This window comes from Periplaneta americana, chromosome 15, assembly GCF_040183065.1.
Source record: "Periplaneta americana isolate PAMFEO1 chromosome 15, P.americana_PAMFEO1_priV1, whole genome shotgun sequence".
Taxonomy (NCBI): Eukaryota; Metazoa; Arthropoda; class Insecta; order Blattodea; family Blattidae; genus Periplaneta; species Periplaneta americana.
In genome coordinates, this window is record NC_091131.1 from 118,658,951 (window position 1) to 118,679,829 (window position 20,879).

A 20,879-nucleotide genomic window follows, 5' to 3' on the forward strand; every position below is an offset into this window, starting at 1 on the left:
CACTATTTTTTTAAAAGTGTCTAATATGGGTGAGTTTAGATTTTCTTTAGAACACTCTGTGTTCAAATATGATTCTTACATACCGTATGTACGGAGATTGCTCAAGTTGAAATATTTTTTGTATATACATTTGCTGTGTCAAGGGTTCAGCTTGTGAAAAATTAGTATGTAGGCTGAATTTTCAGAGATGGAATTATTGTAGAAAAGAAGTGCATAAAGGAAACAAGGGTTCTGACAGAGGAAATGTTGGATGACAATGGCTACAGCTTGGAAAATCCATTAGGCAGCTTTCCCAACAAGCGGGAATTTCTTATTCCTCTGCGCATACGACTACAAAATTGTTGAAAAATGAAACCATACAAGATTAGTAGTGTAGCATGAGCTACACAGCCAGGTAATCCTAGAAAAAGGCGTACACTTTGTGAATGGATTGCGAATAAAGTATATGATGGAGAAATAGACCTATATCTTATTTTCTTCTCCGACACTGCTTGGTTCCATCTCTATGGCTACGTAAATTCACAAAATTGCCATTACTAGTCCACTGATAAACGAAACATTAAATACAATGTTTCCCTATATGATGAGGAAGTTGGTGTATTGTGTGCTGTGAGCGGAGAAAAAATTGTCGGATCATTTCTTTAAGAAACAATTAATTCCAGTGGGCTTGTGAATCTGATTACCTATATTATAAACTACTTTTCATTATAGAAATACGAGAAGGTTTTAGTCTCGTAGAATTCACTAGGTACTATAACTGAATGTCAACTAAAATGTTTAACTAATGTCTCGTTAGGAGAGAGTGTAAGCCCACTAGACGGTTATGAAAGGAGTATAGATTCAAATGAATAAAGTTGTCACTAGCATGTTTGCCATTCTAAAGCTTCACTATTTTATTTTTATACATCTTGATTACGGTACACAACTTTTAACACTGTATCACTTCGGAATATGTATGATAAGAACTTTCTTGTGTTAAATTTTAACATACCTTGTTAACATGTTTTGACTTATTTTGGGTCATCTTCAGAACTGGCATTGTTGGTCCTGGCGCCTCTTGTTTCCTGTGAGGGTGCGTTCGTAGTGTAGAGTCAAAGAGTGTATGTGTTTTGAAATTGAGTTGTGTGTTGAGAATATCGTTGGGGTGTGTTTTCGTGTGTCTGTATATTTCATATTGTTCTAGTGTGTTGAGTTTCTGGCTTTTTGGTTGGATGTGCAGTATTTCCATGTCTGTGTTAATGTCTCTGTAGGTGTGGTTGGAATTTGTGATGTGTTCTGCATATGTGGAGGTGTTTTGTAATTTTGTTATGGCTGTGATGTGTTCTTTGTAACGTGTTTGAAATGATCTGCCTGTCTGTCCTATGTAGAAGTTGTTGCAGGTGTTACATTTGAGTTTGTATACGCCTGTGTGGTTGTATTTGTTTGTTTGTGTTGTTTGTGTGTTGAGATGTTTTTGTAGAGTGTTATTTGTTCTGTATGCGATGTTGTAATTTAATTTCTTGAATGAGATTGCAATTTTATGTGTATTTTTGTTTTCGTATGTTAGTGTGATGTATTTTTTGTGTTCGTGTGTTTGTGTTGTATTCTTCTGTTTTTTGTGGTTTTGTTTTGTCTTACGTATTATGTTGTCTATTATGTTGCATTCCAAACAATGGTACACAGACTACTCAACATACCAATGAACCAACAGGATTACAACGAAGAACTAAACACAACCAAATACATAGCACAAGAAAACAGATACAACCCCAACATAATGATCCCCATTGTTTTATTATATTTACATATATTTTCAGCAATATCTACTTCATCATAAGGTGATAGTGTATAGCCAAGGTAAGTGAAAGTATTTAATAATGTCAACGTAAACTGTAGATATGTTCGTTAGTTGAACCCTCATTAAGTTCACATTGTGATAATATAATAATATGCAAAAGGCTCACTTTCGTATGCTCATAAAACTATTATAACCATCTCAATATGTCTTGCCCAACAAAAGTTCCTTTTGGGATTTTAGTTCAGGTCTGTATTCTAGAAACAAGTTGAAACTTAAGTCATTTGACTGACGGTATGTTAAAATAAATAATGTAATATTAATCTGGTACTAATAATAAATCTGTAGCCGAAATTTTTCTGGTAATTTTCGATTTTCCAAAAATAATTGGTCCTAACATATATAATTAACCACCCTGAAACCGAAAATCGCATTTTTGAAATTTTTGTTTGTATGTCTGTCTGTATGTTTGTTACCTTTTCACGCGATAATGGCTGAACCGATTTATATGAAAATTGGAATATAAATTAAGTTCGTTGTAACTTAGATTTTAGGCTATATGGCATTCAAAATACTTTATTTAAAAGGTGGGTTATAAGGGGGCCTGAATTAAATAAATCGAAATATCTCGCTTATTATTGATTTTTGTGAAAACTGTTACATAACAAAAGTTTCTTTAAAAATGATTTCCGATAAATTTTATTCTTTACAAAATTTTGATAGGACTGATATTTAATGAGATAAATGAGTTTTAAAATTAAAATAACGCCATCTAAGATGGTGCAATGAAATAACAAATTACTTCGTCTATAAGGGGCCTTGGACAACAACAATCGAAAAAGGGGCCTTGGACAGCAACAATCGAAAGCTATTAAACTTAGCCTACAGGCAATGTTTCTGTGTTTCTATGAAGCACTGCCTGCTTGATCGCATCTTATCGCTGCGATTTGTATAATTATTATTTCACCATTGGAAAGTGTAGTTTCTCTAGATGGACATACTGCTATAATGTTATTACAGTAACTTCTTAGTAAATCGAGGACAGGTAAGATTAAAATAGCTTCCTATGCACAGAAAATTTGATAGGCTTTTTTGTACATTCGTTTTCTGTATTTCTTAAAATAATATTTATGTACACACTCATTTTAATCTCAGAGAATTAACGAACAACGAGAGTGTATTGATTTAGTATGCAGTAATAGTACGTTAGCTTAGCAATTCATTATTTTATAATTCAAATTTTAACTATGCTCAATCGAATCGTGTTAAAATACATAAAATAAACTATATATGCAATAAATGCAATGCAAAAAAAAATTGGGTAATGAGCCAAGCAGATTATGTTGCGCTGTTGTAAAAGTTGTTGCTTCTGAGATTCAACAACAACAAATTAAAAACTTTCTTATCGGAGTACATCCGTTATCAACGCACTTTTTATATAATGTAATATAATATAATATAATATAATATATACTAATAATAAATATGTAGCCGAAAATTTTCTGGTAATTTTCGCTTTTCCAAAAATAATTGGTGTTAACATGTATAATTATTCATCCTGAGACCGAAAATCGCTTTTTTGACATTTTTGTTTGTATGTCTGTCTGTCTGGATGTTTGTTACCTTTTCACGCGATAATGGCTGAACGAATTTCGATGAAAATTGAAATATGAATTAAGTTCGTTGTAATTTAGATTTGAGGCTATATGGCATTCAAAATACTTCATTTAACGGGGCCTGAATTAAATCGAAATATCTCGCTTATTATTGCTTTTTTGTGAAAAATGTTACATAACAAAAGTTTCTTTAAAAATGATTTCCGATAAGTTTTATTCTATGCAAAATTTGGTAGGTCTAATAGACTTTTAAAATAACAATACAATACGTTTTCACCGCCGCCTCAGATTGTAGTGTCGTTATTCCTGCAGTAATTCCCATGTGCAAAATATAAAATTTTTGAGTAGGAAGCAAAAACACATTTATTCATTCCATGGCAATGGTACATAGGAGATTGTGAATTCTTACATTTTCAAAAGAAAGAAATATAATTACATATCACTGTTTATGCTGTATCACTATTTAAGTTATTTGAAGGTTTCAGAATCATAGTGGGCCAAGCGCCATTTACTGAAGACGTAGAAAACAAGGGTTAAAATTAAGTTATTACCATAATTCAATGGAACCATATAGCAAGTAATATAAAGTTTACACATTAAAACTAAATGATATGTCAATCTTCATTAAACTATTGCGTGTAATAACAAATAAGAAATATGTTAAAGGAATTGTCATTGCACCAAATGAGTGCTCTCTGGACCAAAATGATCGCAATTTAATTATTTAAATACAATTTCAATTAAGTAACATATTAAACGATTTATCCTTCTAACAAACACGAATGTTCCCTGGATCAAACGTCCTATTTTAATTATGTAATTACTTTATATTTATTTCTAACAGGTGCAGCGGAGTGCACGGGTACGGCTAGTTACATAATAATATGCAAAATTCTCACTTTCGTATGCTCATAAAACTATTATAACCGTCTCAATATGTCTTGCCCAACAAAAGGTCCTTTTGGGATTTTAGTTCAGGTCTGTATTCTAGAAACAAGTTGAAACTTAAGTCATTTGACTGACGGTATGTTAAAATAAATAATGTAATATTAATTATATATAGGTAGTTACTAATGTTGTTGTTGCTTTCTAATGCCAGGCGTTTGACAATAAAGTCATTTGACCTCTTGCACTTCAATATTTTTCAAAGATATTATCATGACCAGCCACTGAAGCACAGGTTTTGAGGTGTTCCGAATCCATTTCTTGGTTTGAGTTGCACAATGGGCAGTTAGGGGACTGATATATTCCAATTCTATGCAGGTGTTTGGCCAAACAATCATGGCCTGTTGCCAATCTAAATGCAGCTACAGACGATTTTCGTGGTAAATCGGGAATTAACTGTGGATTTTGATGCAGAGAGTTCCATTTTTTCCCTTGGGATTGTGTTATCAAATTTTGTTTGTTGTAGTCTAAGTATGTAGATTTAATAAATCTTTTCACAGAGTAATACGGAGATTTAGTAACAGGTCTGTAAGTAGCAGTGCTGCCCTTCTTTGCTAATGCATCTGCATTCTCGTTTCCCAGGATTCCACAATGGGATGGTATCCATTGGAATACAACTCTTTTATTGAGTGATATTAATTGAGAGAGCATTTTAGTTATTTCTGCTGTTTGAGATGAAGGTGTGTGGTTTTATATTTTACAGGCTCATGCTCGTGCTTTCATTGTGGAGAAATCTGTGTCGACTATTGAAGGAATGCACAATGTTTCTGCGGCTATGAAATCCATCTTGACCCAGCTGTGTGAATTGTATGCAGTATATACATTACTTAATAACAAAGGAGACTTCCTTATGGTAAGAGGAATATTTCAGAAAGCAACAAAATCCAACTGTGTTTAATTCTTAGCAAAAACATATATAAAACTAATAAAGATATTTCTATACCATTACTTTGTAATAATACTGGTACTATATGAATAGAATATCTTTGAATAATTCAGGACATGGAGGTGACATATTGGCTACGTTCAGCCGAAACAGCACTGAGGTAGTGCCGAAATAGCGACAGCATTGAATTCCTTGCTGACCGACAGCACTGAATTAGCGGCCGCCATTTTTCGTAGCATGTTTTTTTTTTTTTTTTTTTTTTTTTTTTTTTTTTTTTTTTTTTTTTTTTTTTTGCTGTAAGCCAGCGAATGTGGAGGGGGTAGGCAACAACCGACGGTGACTTATATTGCAGAGCAGATGGAACAGTGGTGTATTTATTTGCAAGCACAATGGACATTTTGCAATCTAGTCATTCAGCAACTCACAGCTGCTGTAACTTTGCAAAAATGAAGAGTTAAATTAGTGCTGTCTTGGCTGAATGTAGCCATTGTCTACCACTACATGTCAAAATCAAGCATAGTCATAAATGTGCTACACTGTGAAGAAGAAACATGGCCGAATAAATGTGATGTGATGATGATGATGAAGATGATGATGATGATGATAATGATGATATTATTATTATGTGTGTGTGTGTGTGTATCTAATGCTCTGGATTTAACAATGAAGTCATCATCCTTCTTGCTTCCCAATATTTTGATGGAAGGTCCACAAATGTCCTAAGAGTTTCACAATTAGCCAGGTGCTCCATCTCCATGTCCTCTTCTCTGGTGCACAGTAAGCATTTAGATGAATTCAGTACTCCAATACGATGGAGGTGTTTACTGAGGCAATCATGACCAGTAATCAATCTAAACATGGCCACGGCAGATTTTCGAGGTAGATCAGGAATTAGTTTTGGATCTTTGAATGATTCTTTCCATTTTGAATTTTGATGTTTTGCCTGTTCGCTGTAACTTATTCTTTTTATGACTCGCTTTATTGATTCATATGGGAACTTGAAATTTGTTTTTAAGTTGATATAAGTTCCTTTCTTTGCTAACATATCTGCTTTCTCGTTACCGTTCAGTCCGCAGTGGGCCGGGATCCATTGGAAGACGACTTTTTTATTTAGCATTTGAATTTGTTTTACCATGCAATGAATTTCTTTTACTTTTTCCATTTTAGGGGTTGTAGTTGAGCTGATGGACTGGATTGCAGCTTTGGAGTCAGACAGGATGACTATGTTTTTGCACTGGTTTAGCCAAACAAATACATTTTGAAGTGATGTATAAATGGCTTCAACTTCGCCATCAAAATTTGTTGTGTACTTGCCAACATTTTTATAAAGAGAAAAGTATTGGCAAGTAGCTCCTGCTCCAGCTCCTTCATTTTGATCCATGAGAGATCCATCAGTGTAAATGTACAACCAGTCCTTTTGTGGATATTTCTAGTAATTGTTTGTAGGGCAATGGCTTTTGCTATTTCTGGATTTATATCTTTTTTGTTGAAGACTTCATCAAGATCAAGGCAGCAATCTACTTTGAAGTTATTAAGTGGATTATATCGAGACATCAAGTTTTCCTTTTCACTTGGTATTTCTAGAATTTGCTTAAGCTTTTCTACCTCTTGTATGTATCCATTTTGAGTCCTCAATGTAAATTTAGAATCTTTGTATTTACTCCATTTATCCAAATTTGGAAACCTTCTTAATATTTCATAGGTTAAAGGGGCTTTTGTTTCAAGATGTTACAACTGGTTTATTAGATGTGATTATTTGCATGGCTTCAATTGGAGTAGTTTTGATTGCACCAGTGATGAGACGTAAAGCTTGGTTTTGAGTGCGTTCTAATATCTGTTTATTTGTGGTTGATGAGGTTATTAGTGCTTCACCACAGTACGTTAAGACAGGCTTTATGTATGTGTTGTAGGTTGTGTTGAGTGTACTCCTTGAGCTACCCCATTTCGTTCCTGCCAGTCTTTTTAGTAATTTAAAATGATCTGTTGCCTTTGTGCTGATCTGTTCAATGTGATTTCTCCATGTGAGCTTATTGTCGAAATGTATACCCAGGTATTTTGCATTTTCAGTTCTTTGTAACTTATCATCTCTATAGTTTAGATTTATTTTCACTGGTTTCTTTCTTAATGGGAAGAGTTGAAAGTTTGTTTTTTCTGTGTTCACTGACATCATATTATTTGAACACCCAAATTTCAAGTGCCAGTAACGATGACTGGATGGAATTTTGAAGTTTCTCTACTGCGTTGGTTTTATGTGACGTCCAAATAACCAAATCATTAGCAAAGAGTGTTGTTTTAGTGTCATGTTTTTCTAGCTCTTGTGGTAGGTCGTTAATATATATGTTGAATAGTGTTGTGCTTAATACTGCACCTTGAGGTAAGCCCAAGTGAGTTTATTTATATTTAGAACTTGCTGATCCATAAGTTGTAGAACAAAATCTTTGGGTGATGAACTCAGATATCCATCTTAACAATTTGGATTTTATGCCTAATTTCTGGAGCTTTGTAATCAGATTGTATCTCCACACATTATCATATGCTGATTTCAAATCGACGAATACAGCTAATGTATCTTTCTTTTTATTAAATCCATCCTTAATAGCTTGACTTAGTAAGATTATTTGTTCTCTTGTTGAGTGGTCTCTCCTAAATCCGGCTTGCTGTGTTGATAGAAGATTGTTTGTTTCTAAAAACCAGTTTAATCGCTCTGATATCATCCTTTCCATGATTTTAGCTAAGTGGCTTGTTAGTGATATAGGTCTATAGCTTTCAATTTTGTCTGCTGTCTTTCCTGGTTTCAATATTGGAATAATATTGCTTTTTTTCCAATTTGCAGGTACGGAGGTGTTCCAAACATAGTTATAGAAGTCAAGTAATGCATTTCTTGCTTTAGTGCCTAAGTGTTTGATGAATTCTGGGTGGATATTGTCTGGGCCTGGGGCTCTTTTGTTACTATGTTTGTTAATGGCAGTTTCTAGCTCTAATAGGTTAAAGATGTGGTAGAAAATTTCATCAGTAGTGGTAACATTTTGATTCTGAACCTGCATTTTCTTCTTAATTTCTAATTTCATCGACTTCTGTAGCTTTCTATGTCGTCTTGAGAGTTTAGGAACAGAATAATATGTATTAAAAGCTGATGCAATTTTATAATCATCTGTTATATTTTTGTGTCCATATCTTATTGGTTGTTTATGTGTAGATTCTTTCTGTACAGTAGATATATATTTATAAACTTTGTTACTATCCTGTTTATAAGCTAAGTTTTCTACAAACTTATCAAATGCATTTCTTTTGGAGTTTAATATACCTTTTCTAAATCTTGCAGCTTTATTTTTCCAATCAAGAAAGCTTTCCTTATCCTTGTTGGTTTCTGCTGCCTGCCTGGCCTGTTCTCGTCCAACTTTTAGTTTTTGTAACTCTTTTGACCAAGATGGTTTGTACATTCTAACTTTCCCTCGTGGGACATATTTCTTTGCTGTTGTAATCAAAATTTTGCATATATCGTTATTAATGGTGTCTGGTGAGCTAGATTTGATTTTGATCTCGTTTGATAATCTGTTTTCCAATTCACTTTTGTATCCTTTCCAGTCAGCTTTTTTAAAATTCCAGGATTTCTTGCAGTGGACTTTGGGTGGTTTTGCCTTGACTTTAATACTGGCAATTACGACTCTATGGTCAGATCCGAGACTTTCATATATTTCACGGTGTGTTCTTTCAGTTATATTTGATGCCACTAGTAGTAAATCAGGGTTGGATGTGGAGCCTGTATGATGCATGTAAGTAGCCTCTTGATCCCTATTGAATACAAGTTCCAATTCATTTGTATTTAACCAATCTTCCATTGCTTTGCCAGCTGTATTTTGGTCTCTATATCCCCATAATTTGTAATGGGCATTAAAATCTCCCATTATTATAGTTTTATGTGATATATAAAAAAATATTCAAATCAGGACTGTTATTTGGAGGATTGTAAACAAAATATATTGAAAAGTGTTCTTTGGATCTCCATAAATCCAGATATGCTATTTCTATCTTATCTGTTTCATTCATTTCTTTCACAATTTTGAAATTTGATGTGAGGTTATTTCTAACACCAATGAGCATACCACTAGCTATTTGTCTTCCTTTTGGTAAGAGGTACGTTGTATATCCTTTTATGCTGAAATATCTTCTGATTGTTACATATATTGGCCTCCATTATACCAAAAACATCTACTTGTTTGGTGAACAATACTTTGGCAAGTTCTGTTTTCTTATCCTGACTAAAACCTCTAGAATTCCATTGTAGTAACTTCACGTTTTCATGGTTCTTCCCTCCCAAGGCAGTCCCCACCCGGAGATCCGACCGGGGGACTATTACTCCGGAATATTTTACTTTGGGATGCAACATTTTAATGAGCTGATTTGAACCATTTTCTTGAAGGACACCATGTTTTTAAGAGTTGGCGGTTGTACTGTCCTTTCTCAACCCCCTATATGAAAGGAGGACCACACCTGTCTTTGGTCAGCGGGTCCTTCGGACCTAGCCGGGAGGGCTTACTTGAGTCCACCGACCGTTCCCACCTCTGCCTCCTGTGGGATGCATCTCTATGCCATGACAGGCTAGCATAGATTATTATTATTATTATTATTATTATTATTATTATTATTATTATTAAGTAACAAGAAGCAAATTCTATCATTATGCAATGAAATATAGGCTATGAGAAAGGCGAATGGCCTGAAGATTTTACAGAGACAGTGTTGAGTCCAATACTGAAGAAAAATAATGCCAAGAAATATAAGGACTTCAGGACTATCAGTCTAATATCGCACTCGGCGAAGATTCTCTTGTGAATACTGAATAGATGTTTATATCCTAAGATGGAAGAACAGCTGAAAGAAGAGCAGTTTGGCTTCAGGAAGGAAAAAGGTACGAGTGATGCAATTGGACTGCTATGGACAATCGGGGAAATATACCTAGAGAAGTATAAAAAAGTATGTGTAGTATTAAATACTGTTCAGTAATCTTTATATGAAACAACGAGTGAAAGTCAGGATAGGAGAAGAAATGTCAGAAGGAAGTGAAATTGGGGGAGGAGTACGTCAAGGATATCCTTTATCACCTTCCCTGTTCAACATCTACTTGGAAGATTTAGTAAAGAACTGTTTTCAGAACATGGGAAGAGTGATAGTAGGAGGAAGAAGAATAACGTGCATAGGATTACTGATAATATGACGTTGTTAGCAGAAGAGGAAATGATACTAAAGGATATGCTACTGGAGCTAAGTGACAGCTGTGAGCAGTATGAGATGAAGGTAAATGCAAATAAGACGAAGAACATGTCATAGGAAGAAAAATATAGAAAATAAACATGCGAATTCAAATGAGGCAGTAGAGCAAGTAGACAGCTTCAAATACTTGGGGTGTACAATAAGCAGTAACGTGAGCTGCTGCCAAGAAGTCAAAAGGAGGATAGCAATGGCCAAGGAAGCTTTTAATAGAAAAAGGAGCATCTTCTGCAGATCTTTGCAAAAAGAACTAAGGAAGAGATTAGTGAAGTGCTTTGTATGGAGTGGAGCAGAAACATGGACATTACGACGAAGTGAAGAGAAGTGAATAGAAGCATTTGAAATGTGGATATGGAGAAAAATGAAACGTGTGAAGTGGACAGACAGAATAAGAAATGGAGATGCGTTGGAAAGAGATGTAGAAGAAAGAATGATGCTGAAAGTGATCAGGAAGAGGAAGAGGAAGAGGAAAAGGAATTGGTTGGGTCACTGGCTGAGAAGAAACTGCTTATTGAAGGATGCACTGGAAGAAATGGTGAATGGAAGAAGAGTTCGGGGTAGAAGAAGATATCAGATAATAGACGACATTAAGATATATGGATCATATGAAGAAGGAAAGACTGGAGAAAGCTGGGTTTTCAGTGAAAGACCTGCTCTTGGGCAAAACACTAAATGAAAGTACTTTTCTTCTGGAGAAAAAGGTAACGGAACTCTGTGTAGAATATATTAAAACATACAGGGAGATGATTACTGTCCATTGCGTGGGAAATTTGTCGTTTTTAACATCCTTTTCATCCAACTTTAAGATTTTCAACGCCTAAGTGGAGTTCAAAGATAAATTATGCCAAAAATAATTATTAACACATTTCTCGGTTCTGTGATGAAAAATAAAGCAAAAAGGAGCTGAAGTCTGGCTCAGTCAACCAGAAAAAAAACACTCATAATAATAATAATAATAATAATAATAATAATAATAATAATAATAATAATAATAATAATAATAATAATAACTAACAATAATAAATGTGCTAAATATTTGCCATTATTTGGGATTATAATGTAGTGAGATCATATTTATTACTACATAAATACAGGTTGGCAGTTTATACACCTGGAAGTGGGAAAGAAATTTAGAATTTCTGTTGTAAAAAGGATTGTGACTTTTCATACCTTTGATATGAATATACGTAACTAACATTGTTTATGAAAAATTCACGGATCATATTATCTTTAAAGGCCTTCAACGTATTCCGAATTTCACCGGACCGATGGACATCGTCATATTGCAGCAAAATAAGAACAAAACTGCTGGAAGGTTCAATGACTATCATGGCGGCTGTATAAGTTGTTGTATGTGCTACATTAGCAGGATTTTGCGAAATTTCCATATTGTCATCTCCTTCAAAGAAAAGAGAGCATAAACAATTTATTTATTGAACTGGTAGTAATAACTGGTCTGTTGACATGTTCGCTCATAAGCCATTAACGTATTTTTTTACGTTGTGCTCATTACAAACAATACAGCAGAACACACCGCCATGACACAACAGTGCACGATGTCATTCGTCTGCTAATTCCCGCCCTATACAAGAACCAGTCAGATTCACTGATGGCGACTGATGGATACTGCCACCACCTCTGCAAGCTGATGAAACCGGTGCGACAATGCTGGAGCATCACCCTGATATCATCGCTGAAATTCAGAACACCACGATGCCATCAGATTGCTCAGCGCTGAGATTCGGAATACACTCCTTGAATACAAATAATGTCTAGATCATGATGTCGAGAATATAAACTATGGCATTTGAAGAAATCACAATTTTTCTCGTAATTATTCTTGGAGTCATTGGACAGAAATCTATACGAATATAATGACATGACTGCGTTGAACACCTTCTAATTTAGTCAAGTCAGTTGTAGTAAGGAAAATATTAGAGTACAGAGATGCATATTCAGCTTAAGATTTCATTAATGCGAAGTATTAAAAGTGAATTAGACGTATGGTACTACTAAGATTTATTCAAAATCATCTAATCTCAAGTGAGGTTGAGCAATGGGATCTGGAATTACAAACTTGAAAACATAATGATAATTGATGGGAGTAAAATAATATCTCGTTTTGTATAATTAAAACATGTATGTGTTTACGTAAGTGATAGTGTAGGATTTGAAGAGAAGCCTTCAGAATTTCCATCAAAATCTTCTGTAACTTAGGCACCTATCTCATAAAAGGGAATATTAAGAGATTTAAAAACACTACATGTGAATTTCGATAGACACTTTCTTTTTCCAAATAGTAAGCCTGTAAGTAATGAATGCATTAGAACCGATATTCTAGTTGCATGCCTATATTATATGAAATATGAATACTATCTGTTTCGTAGATTTTATTTTGATTTAAATTATTGCTGAATTTTTCATATCATTTTCTTCAGAACATTTTGCAATAGAATCGATGTTTGCTAATATCAGCAATAGGGACTATTATTGATTTACGAAAGATGTTTAAATCATCAGCTAATACCTAATAAGCGGTCAGAACTTAATCTTGTATAGATATCATCTATGAAAATTGTAAATAGAAGAGGTCCTAAGTTTGAGCCAGAGGTCTGTATTGCCCGGATTTAGTCAGGTAAGATGATGGCCCAGCAAAGTCAGGACCCTACTGGTATGCACCTGCCTGAACCCATCCGAATCCTGTCTGACTCAAGCAGCGATGCTTTCATTGAGCAATGATAGTGTGTGACTACTGAAAAATTATTTCACATTGTTGCATTATGATTGTATTAATTTAATAATCTTTTTCCCCAAATGTTTTAAATGTTTTATTAACAATTCTCAAAAGAGAAATTTTAAATATGATATAATTCTAATACAGCAATGCAAAATAACTCTGTAGTTTGTGACAAACTTCAATCCTGGCAGACAACTTCAACCATGGTTATGGTAATATTTGAGACCATTTTCCAGTCTCTCTATATACTATCTGAGAAGAAATTTCGAATAGGGATCACTTTAAACTACAAATTTGTATTTCCCAACATGGAGTAGTAATGTAGTAGACCTGCATACTTACATTTAACATGCTAAGCCAATCCTGTTTTTGTTTGCTAAATCATAAAACTAATCCAAAATTCTGCATTTTACTCATGGACTTAATTCTCTAGTTTTAAGTCTTTCTTGAAGTTCAAAAGGCGGAATCTCAGTCTGGCTAGACACAGTCACAATGTTGAAAAGTTTTTAGCAAGTTGACCCATGGTGGATTACTGTTCCTAGACTTGGTAGACCCAACAGATCACTACTGATCCGAAACCCACTGCATCGTGAACAATACATATCAAAGCGTGTCTGTGTTCTCGTGCTGCTTGCGTCATTCCTTTGCTAGCACATGAAATCAAACCATAGACAGGAATATCAATTGTATGTAATATTAAGAAGAAGTGAATTGTAGCAAAACACTAAACGTATTAGAAAGAATGTGTCATCTTCATGATACGGATTCTTGTGTTAACAGTTCTCGAGTGTGACGTCAAGTAACATCGCCAGCATTCAACAGTGGATGGAGATGTTGCTATTAGAACTGAGACCCAATGCAGTTGGAATTGTGGACGGCTTTGATTTCCACGACGCTGCTCTGTCATCTACTCTTGGTGCATGGGATGGTCAGGTTTATGAACGCCTGTTTGAAGCTGCTTCACAGAGCCCCCTGAATAAAGAGTCTGTTAACCAATCGTTTCATAAGTACCTTAAACCATTCCTCAAATCAAGTATGTAAATTAAGAGTTCAAAATGTCATTAATAATGACGAGGAGAAGGACGAAGAACAGCTGGTGTCCAATACTGCTTTGTTTATCTCAAAATTCATTTTAATTATTAAGATTTCAATCTGTATCTATGGCAAAATAAATTGAAGTTACCTCTCATTTACAGTTTAAAAAAACTGTATATTTGACATGGAAAACTGATAGTTTAACCATTTGACTGATGTATTGTATTATATTGTATGTATTTACATTTCATGATATTTATATATTGCTTCACAGCTAGAATATGGAACATGTCAAAAAAATCTTAATAGTACTGTAAAGTCTTAAATTATAGTCACAGTCTAGTTCAAATATATACAGAAGAGTTTTACAACATAGTATACTAGTACAACACAAAGGTTTAGTACCAATACTTAATACAAGACAAATATTCATGAAGTGTTGTTGAATGTCATGAATTCACCTACAGAATAGTAGGCGTGAGAAATTAGGTACTTCTTTAATTTGGCCCTAAATAATCTTATGTTTTGAGTTTGATTTTTTATATCCATAGGGAGACTATTAAAAATATTTACTGCCATATAACACACTTATTTCTTTATAGCACAGTAGACTTGCCGATGGAGTATGAAAGTCATTTTTTGACGCCTATTTATGCTATGAACTGTTGAATTAGTTACAAAGTTTTCACGACCAGTCCAAAAAATAAAGTTATCTACTTGAAATAAATTTTATTTAATTATTTGCGCCTTTATTCTACAATTTTTTTACCTTACTTGTGAACGGATTGATGAAATCCACTTTTTTTTTTAGAGTGGGACTTATACGACCTTTAAAATGAAATAGCGCAACATATGGGGTAACATTCGGAATTTCAAAGTGGAGGTGGCTGAAGGTTAAAGAATGAAACTAGCCATGTAACGAATATTGGTTTTAAACTTCACCTTTCATATCTAAATTTATGTGTATTTTGTTTAAATGAAATTTACTTTAAACTCCAATACATAATTGTTGGGGCTAGCTATTTGGAAATGAAAGTCCTGTATAAAAAAGTATGCAGTTGGAAATAAAACAATATTATGCTAGTGTTTAAAAAAATAAATTAAATATACCCCAAGATGATATACAGATTGTGACAAAAACATATACCAGATATTATGAAAGAACATCCCGTATTTATTTTTACGTATTTGGATTTTGAATTAAATTTTGTGTATAAAATCATTTCATTCAAGTAAGTGAATACTTTTTTAATTATTAATGAAATTGTTTTCAACAACTGTAAAATGATATACAAAATAAGTATGTGTATTCCATCCATCCATCCAATGGCTAATTCGCTCAAGTTCGAGCTTTGGCCTCCCTGATTTTCTGCCTCCAGTCATTTCTATTTTGCATGGCAAGCCTCCAGTAGCGATACCTAAGCAGGTTTTCAGCATCTTCCTTAATACCATCCTCCCATCTTTTCTTCGGCCTTCCATTTCGCCTGCTCCCCATAAAACTTGCTGTAAGCACATTTTGGTACTCAGTTTATTGAGAACCTTTGTATATGACCAGCCCATTCTAGTTTCTTGAATTTAATAAAAGTAACAAGGTCAGATTCATTATATTTGTTGTACAATTCCTTATTATTATGTCGTATCCTCCACTGGCCATTAACCTTTATTGGTCCGTATATTTTCCTAAGTACTTTCTTTTCAAAGTTACTTAAGGCTGTTTCTGATCTTTTAGTGAGGCTCCATGTCTAACTACCATAGGTTAAAACGGTTCTTATTAAAACCTTATACAACCTTATTTTAGTTGCTGAATGTATATTATTGTTCGTCATTATTTTGTGTAGTGAGTAGTAGGCTTTATTGGCTAGTTTCAATCTCCTTTGTACTTCTATATGTTGATCATTGTTGTCTGTGATACATGATCCAAGATACTTAAAACTTTTCACAATGTTAAAACCTAAATCTTTAATACTGTCAAGTTGCTGTTCTGATATTGGTTTAACACCTGTCTATATCATAACTTGTGTTTGCTGATTATTAATTTTAAGGTCTATATCTTCTGTTGCTACTTTAAGTTCTGTGTACACTTCTTGGATAGCTTATGTGTATTCATGTACATAAAACTAACAATACGAAAAGAAAAATTGCTAAAATAAATCGACAATGAAAGTCTTTTTATTCCTCAGCTAAAAATGGTTTTGCAGTAAAGGATCTGCCCTTGGGCAGAAAACTATGAATAAATGGGACATCTCGTCACTTCAATGTAAAATGTCCATTATGACATTAGGTTCCTTTTAGCAGCAGTGATTGTGAATTATAAGATTTTTCTGCTATCTAACACTGAGATAATTATGCAATTAACTGAACATTTAACGGGTAGAAAATATACTAATGAAAAGAGGTCAACAAAAAGAAAAAAGGGATATTTATGACCTGAACTTCACTTTTCAGCTCTCCTGATAATTTACTTCTAAGAGGTCCCTTTTCCTTTCCGCATTGTAAACAAGCTAAAAATCGAAAAAGAAGAATGCAAGAAAATAAAGCCCAACAAATACAAAACCAAATAAAGGGTACACGGGAAAAACGAACAAAGTCACAATTTCTTTAAGGCTGATGTCGTTATCTAATTCACTGTATTACTACAAACTTTAGTGTTATTTTGACCAAAAGTGGTAAAGGAGAATTAAAATCATGGATACACTCATCATTTTCTTCATTTCTAGTAGAAACACCAATAAATGTTGCAGTAATATACTGAAATAGATCATTATCTCACCCTTAATGGAAATGTGACATTGTTCGTTTTTCCCGTGTACCCTTCAAATGTATTTAACTTGACGTAGAACAGGAGCAAAAATGAAATAGAACATAACAAAAACCAAAGGAAAATCATGCAACATATTCCTCAGCATGTAAAATTACTTAAAAAAAAAAACAGCAAAGCTTATAAATTTATTTACATAATTACTTCAAAACAAACATACACGCCCACAAATTAATCACAGTCAACAACAATGAGGCCACAGACTTCCAGAAAATAGCCAAAACTTTCAACAAGCATTGCTCCTTCAATACTCCGACAAAGGAAAACAGAACAGTAAAAGGAACCTAAAGAAGCCATTCAATAACCCTCCCAGTAAAAATTGAGAAACATTTATTTTACTAAGAATTCTTTGAAGAAACTAAGACAGTAAATAACCAACACAGAAATCGGAAAAGAACAAGAACCAGATAACATCTCCTCCAGAGTTCATAAAAAACCTTGCACCATACACCCTCAAAACCTACTAATCTAGAACAAAGTTTAGACTACCAAGTCGAGCCTCCCAGTTGACTGGTACAAGCAATACTAAAACCTAGTAAACCCAAAGACCATGTTTCCTCATATTGACAAATAACCCTTACATTGATTGTACCAGGGGCGTATTTTGCGGACTACCGAGGTAGCCCAAGGAAATTACAAAAGAAAAAGTTTATAATATAACATAATGTAATAATTTTGTATTACCGTATTAGTTTTACCACAGTAATTAAAATTAAAGTAATTGTTAGATTTATATGCACTCTCTGCTCTCGAAAAGAAACAAGTTCTCGAGGCGGCATCGCTGGAGAAACTGCTGCTGCGAAGGGTAGCCTGTGACCGTTCCGCTCACATCACACAACTGCCCGTCCCCCACTCCCTTCAGTTTCTATCGTGCAGTGTAGGCGGGTGAGTTGCCGCTCTCGTGATCGGTTTCTTGGAAGGCGCGAAGCAACAATACGCTTAGTATGCTAGCTCATTAATGTGATTGTGTTCTTGCAGTGCAGTATTTTAAATTTGTGATTTGTTCGAGTGTCTAAGAGTTATATTAATTGTAAATTATTAAGTTTTTAATTTCCCAATTAAGTGATATTGTGAAAAATATGGCAGAACAAGTTTCTGGAGAGGTTTGTGTTGAAAATGACTGTGTAATAGAAGGTTTATTAAAAGTGCCTTTTAACCGTCGTACATACAACGAGAAAGTTGAAATTGTGAAAATGGAAAGACCAACTCCTGAGTTAAATTTGTCCATGGACGTAAAAGAAAAACAGCATGAGTACACACGCCATTTCACTTCAACATCATATGGTAAGTGGAATTGGTTGTGTGGTAGTTCTAAACTGTCTAAACTATTTTGCTGGCCATGTTTGTTATTTAGCTGCGAAACTAATGTATGGTCAAAAGAGGGGTTTTCTAATATGAACTCCCTTCGAAAGGCAGTCCTAAAACACGACAAATCAAAAGCTCATATTTATAGTAGCATGAACTTTGCAAACTTTGGGAAGACAAGAATTGATTTACAGCTAGATAAGCAAAAAGCTCTACACATCAACCAACACAATGCTCTTGTGAAAAAAAATCGGGAGATTTTACTGCGTCTTATTAACGCAGTCTGCTTTCTAGGAAAACAAGAATTGGCTTTTCGGGGTCATAATGAGAGTGTGGAATCAGACAATAGAGGAAATTATATTGAATATTTAAGTTCCTTAAGTGAATTTGACCATTTACTGGCCAATCATCTTGAGAGTTCAACAGTATTCCGTGGTACTTCTCTCGCAATTCAGAATGACTTAATATTTGCTATAAGTGGGGTTATGATAAAGAACATAAAATCTGAAATAGAAGAAGCACCTTTTGTGGCCACTGTTGTTGATGAAACAAGTGACTGCTCTAATCAGAGTCAATTGTCCACTGTTTTAAGATACGTCGACAGTACTGCCAATGTTCAAGAACGGTTTATAGGATTCACAAATGTCAGTTCGGGCAAAACTGCTGCTGCTTTGTTTCAGCATGTGGAAGGTGTTATAGCAGAATACATTGTCGGCAATAAGTTAATTGCACAGACATACGATGGTGCTTCAGTTATGGCGGGAAATATTAATGGCTTAAAAACAAAAGTTCAAGAAAAGTATCCTCAAGCACTATTTGTCCATTGTTACAGCCATGTTCTCAATTTAGTTTTGCAACAAACTACTTTATCCATTCCAGAATGCCGCATTTTTTTCAAAACACTGTCGGGTTTAGCTCCATTTTTCTCATCATCTCCTAAAAGATCATAAAAACTCAAGGAATTTATGAAAAAGAAACTCCCGAAAGTAGCACAAACCAGATGGAATTTTACATCTCGGCTTGTAAATACAGTAAAGTAATACAGAGAACAACTGACTGCTTTCTTTGAAAATATCATTTGTAATGACTCTGAAGAAAACTGGGATGATGATGTAATTGTGCAGGCTCAAGGATATTTGTATTTTTTCACACAGTTTCAGAATATATTTCTTCTTGAAGTCTATGCTAGAGTGTCCGCACATACAGATGTGCTCTACAATATTCTTCAGACAAAAAGTCTAGACATAGCATACTGCTTGCAAGAGGTATCAAAGTTAAAAAATACTATATCCGAGTTCAGACGTAGTGGGTTTCCGTCCATATGGAGTAATATGGAAAATGAAAATTCTTCAGACAATACAATGGAACCACCATTAAAGCGAAAAAAGGAGATGATGAATGAAATACAGGCAGCTGTACTACAGCATACTAGATCGTATGCACATGGAAATTACTGACAGATTTTCTGATTATGAAAAGCTTCAGTTCACACATCTTCTAGATTCTCAAAAATTTTCTGCTTATAGAGAAAACTTCCCGAATGAGGCACTAAACAAATTATTTCAGTCCTATAACAGTCACTTTGATCAAGTACGTTTGAAAAATGAATTAAGTATAATATATTCAGCAGAAGTCTTTGATTTTTCGAACAAACCTATCCATGAAATATTATCTGCCATATATGAAAACCAGCTGAACCATGTTATTCCTGAAGTCCTTAAATTGGCAACATTAATTGTGACAATACCAGCTACGTCAGCATCGGTAGAAAGAACATTTTCTGCGTTGAAGAGAATAAAATCCTACTGTAGATCAACTCATACACAAGAACGTTTATCCGGCTTGGCACTGATGTCCATTGAAAAGTCATTTCTACAGAAACTTCGCAAGTGGCCCAACTGCAAATTCAAAGACGAAGTCATCAAAGTATTTTCGTTCCAATCAAGTCATCTGGAATTCACATATAAATAGGTAAGGAATTTTATTATAGGGACTTTAAAATATATTTTGTGTAATAATAGGGTCAGTGGTAGCCCAGACTCTTAAACCAGTATACGCCACTGGATTGTACTGGGTAAAATAAACGAAAGAATGATTATAAATAGACTTAATGGGTACCTGAGGGGGGGGGTTCAAATTCCATCCTTTCAGCAAAAAAAACAGTGTTCAAGACAAAACAGATAGGTATTTACTTCGCAACAAATGACGAGATTTACACAGTATGCATTCTATCGAAGAACCATTCAACAAAAGATGTGTACTAAGGGTCTTCTGTGACTTCAAAGGAGTCTGGTGAAATAAACTCCTACATAAACTGCCAAAAACAGAAGTAAGAGGACAATACACTATGATCTGCACTTGTAAGACTGAACAATACATTTCATTTCTTTTAATTTTTTTTTATAAATGACAATAATTAAGTCGTCTATTTATTTTACTAACAAATTATTTATTACAACTTAAAAGAAAGTAAGAAAAAAAAAATTTGTCAAAAG

General features: G+C 34.2%; 1 protein-coding gene across 5 annotated transcripts in view; it reads left to right on the top strand.

Annotated features, from left to right (window-relative positions):
* LOC138715292 (acyl-coenzyme A oxidase 1-like) overlaps window positions 1-16,427 on the top strand; it is a 150,948-nt gene extending 134,521 nt beyond the window's left edge. For all 5 annotated transcript variants that reach the window (XM_069848050.1, XM_069848055.1, XM_069848049.1 and 2 more), the window contains 2 exons: window positions 5,039-5,188; window positions 14,007-16,427. In XM_069848050.1, coding sequence (XP_069704151.1) covers window positions 5,039-5,188; window positions 14,007-14,267 — 411 coding nt within the window. In that variant the 3' untranslated portion in view covers window positions 14,268-16,427. The remainder of the gene's footprint in view (window positions 1-5,038; window positions 5,189-14,006) is intronic.
* Window positions 16,428-20,879: the final 4,452 nt, after the last annotated feature.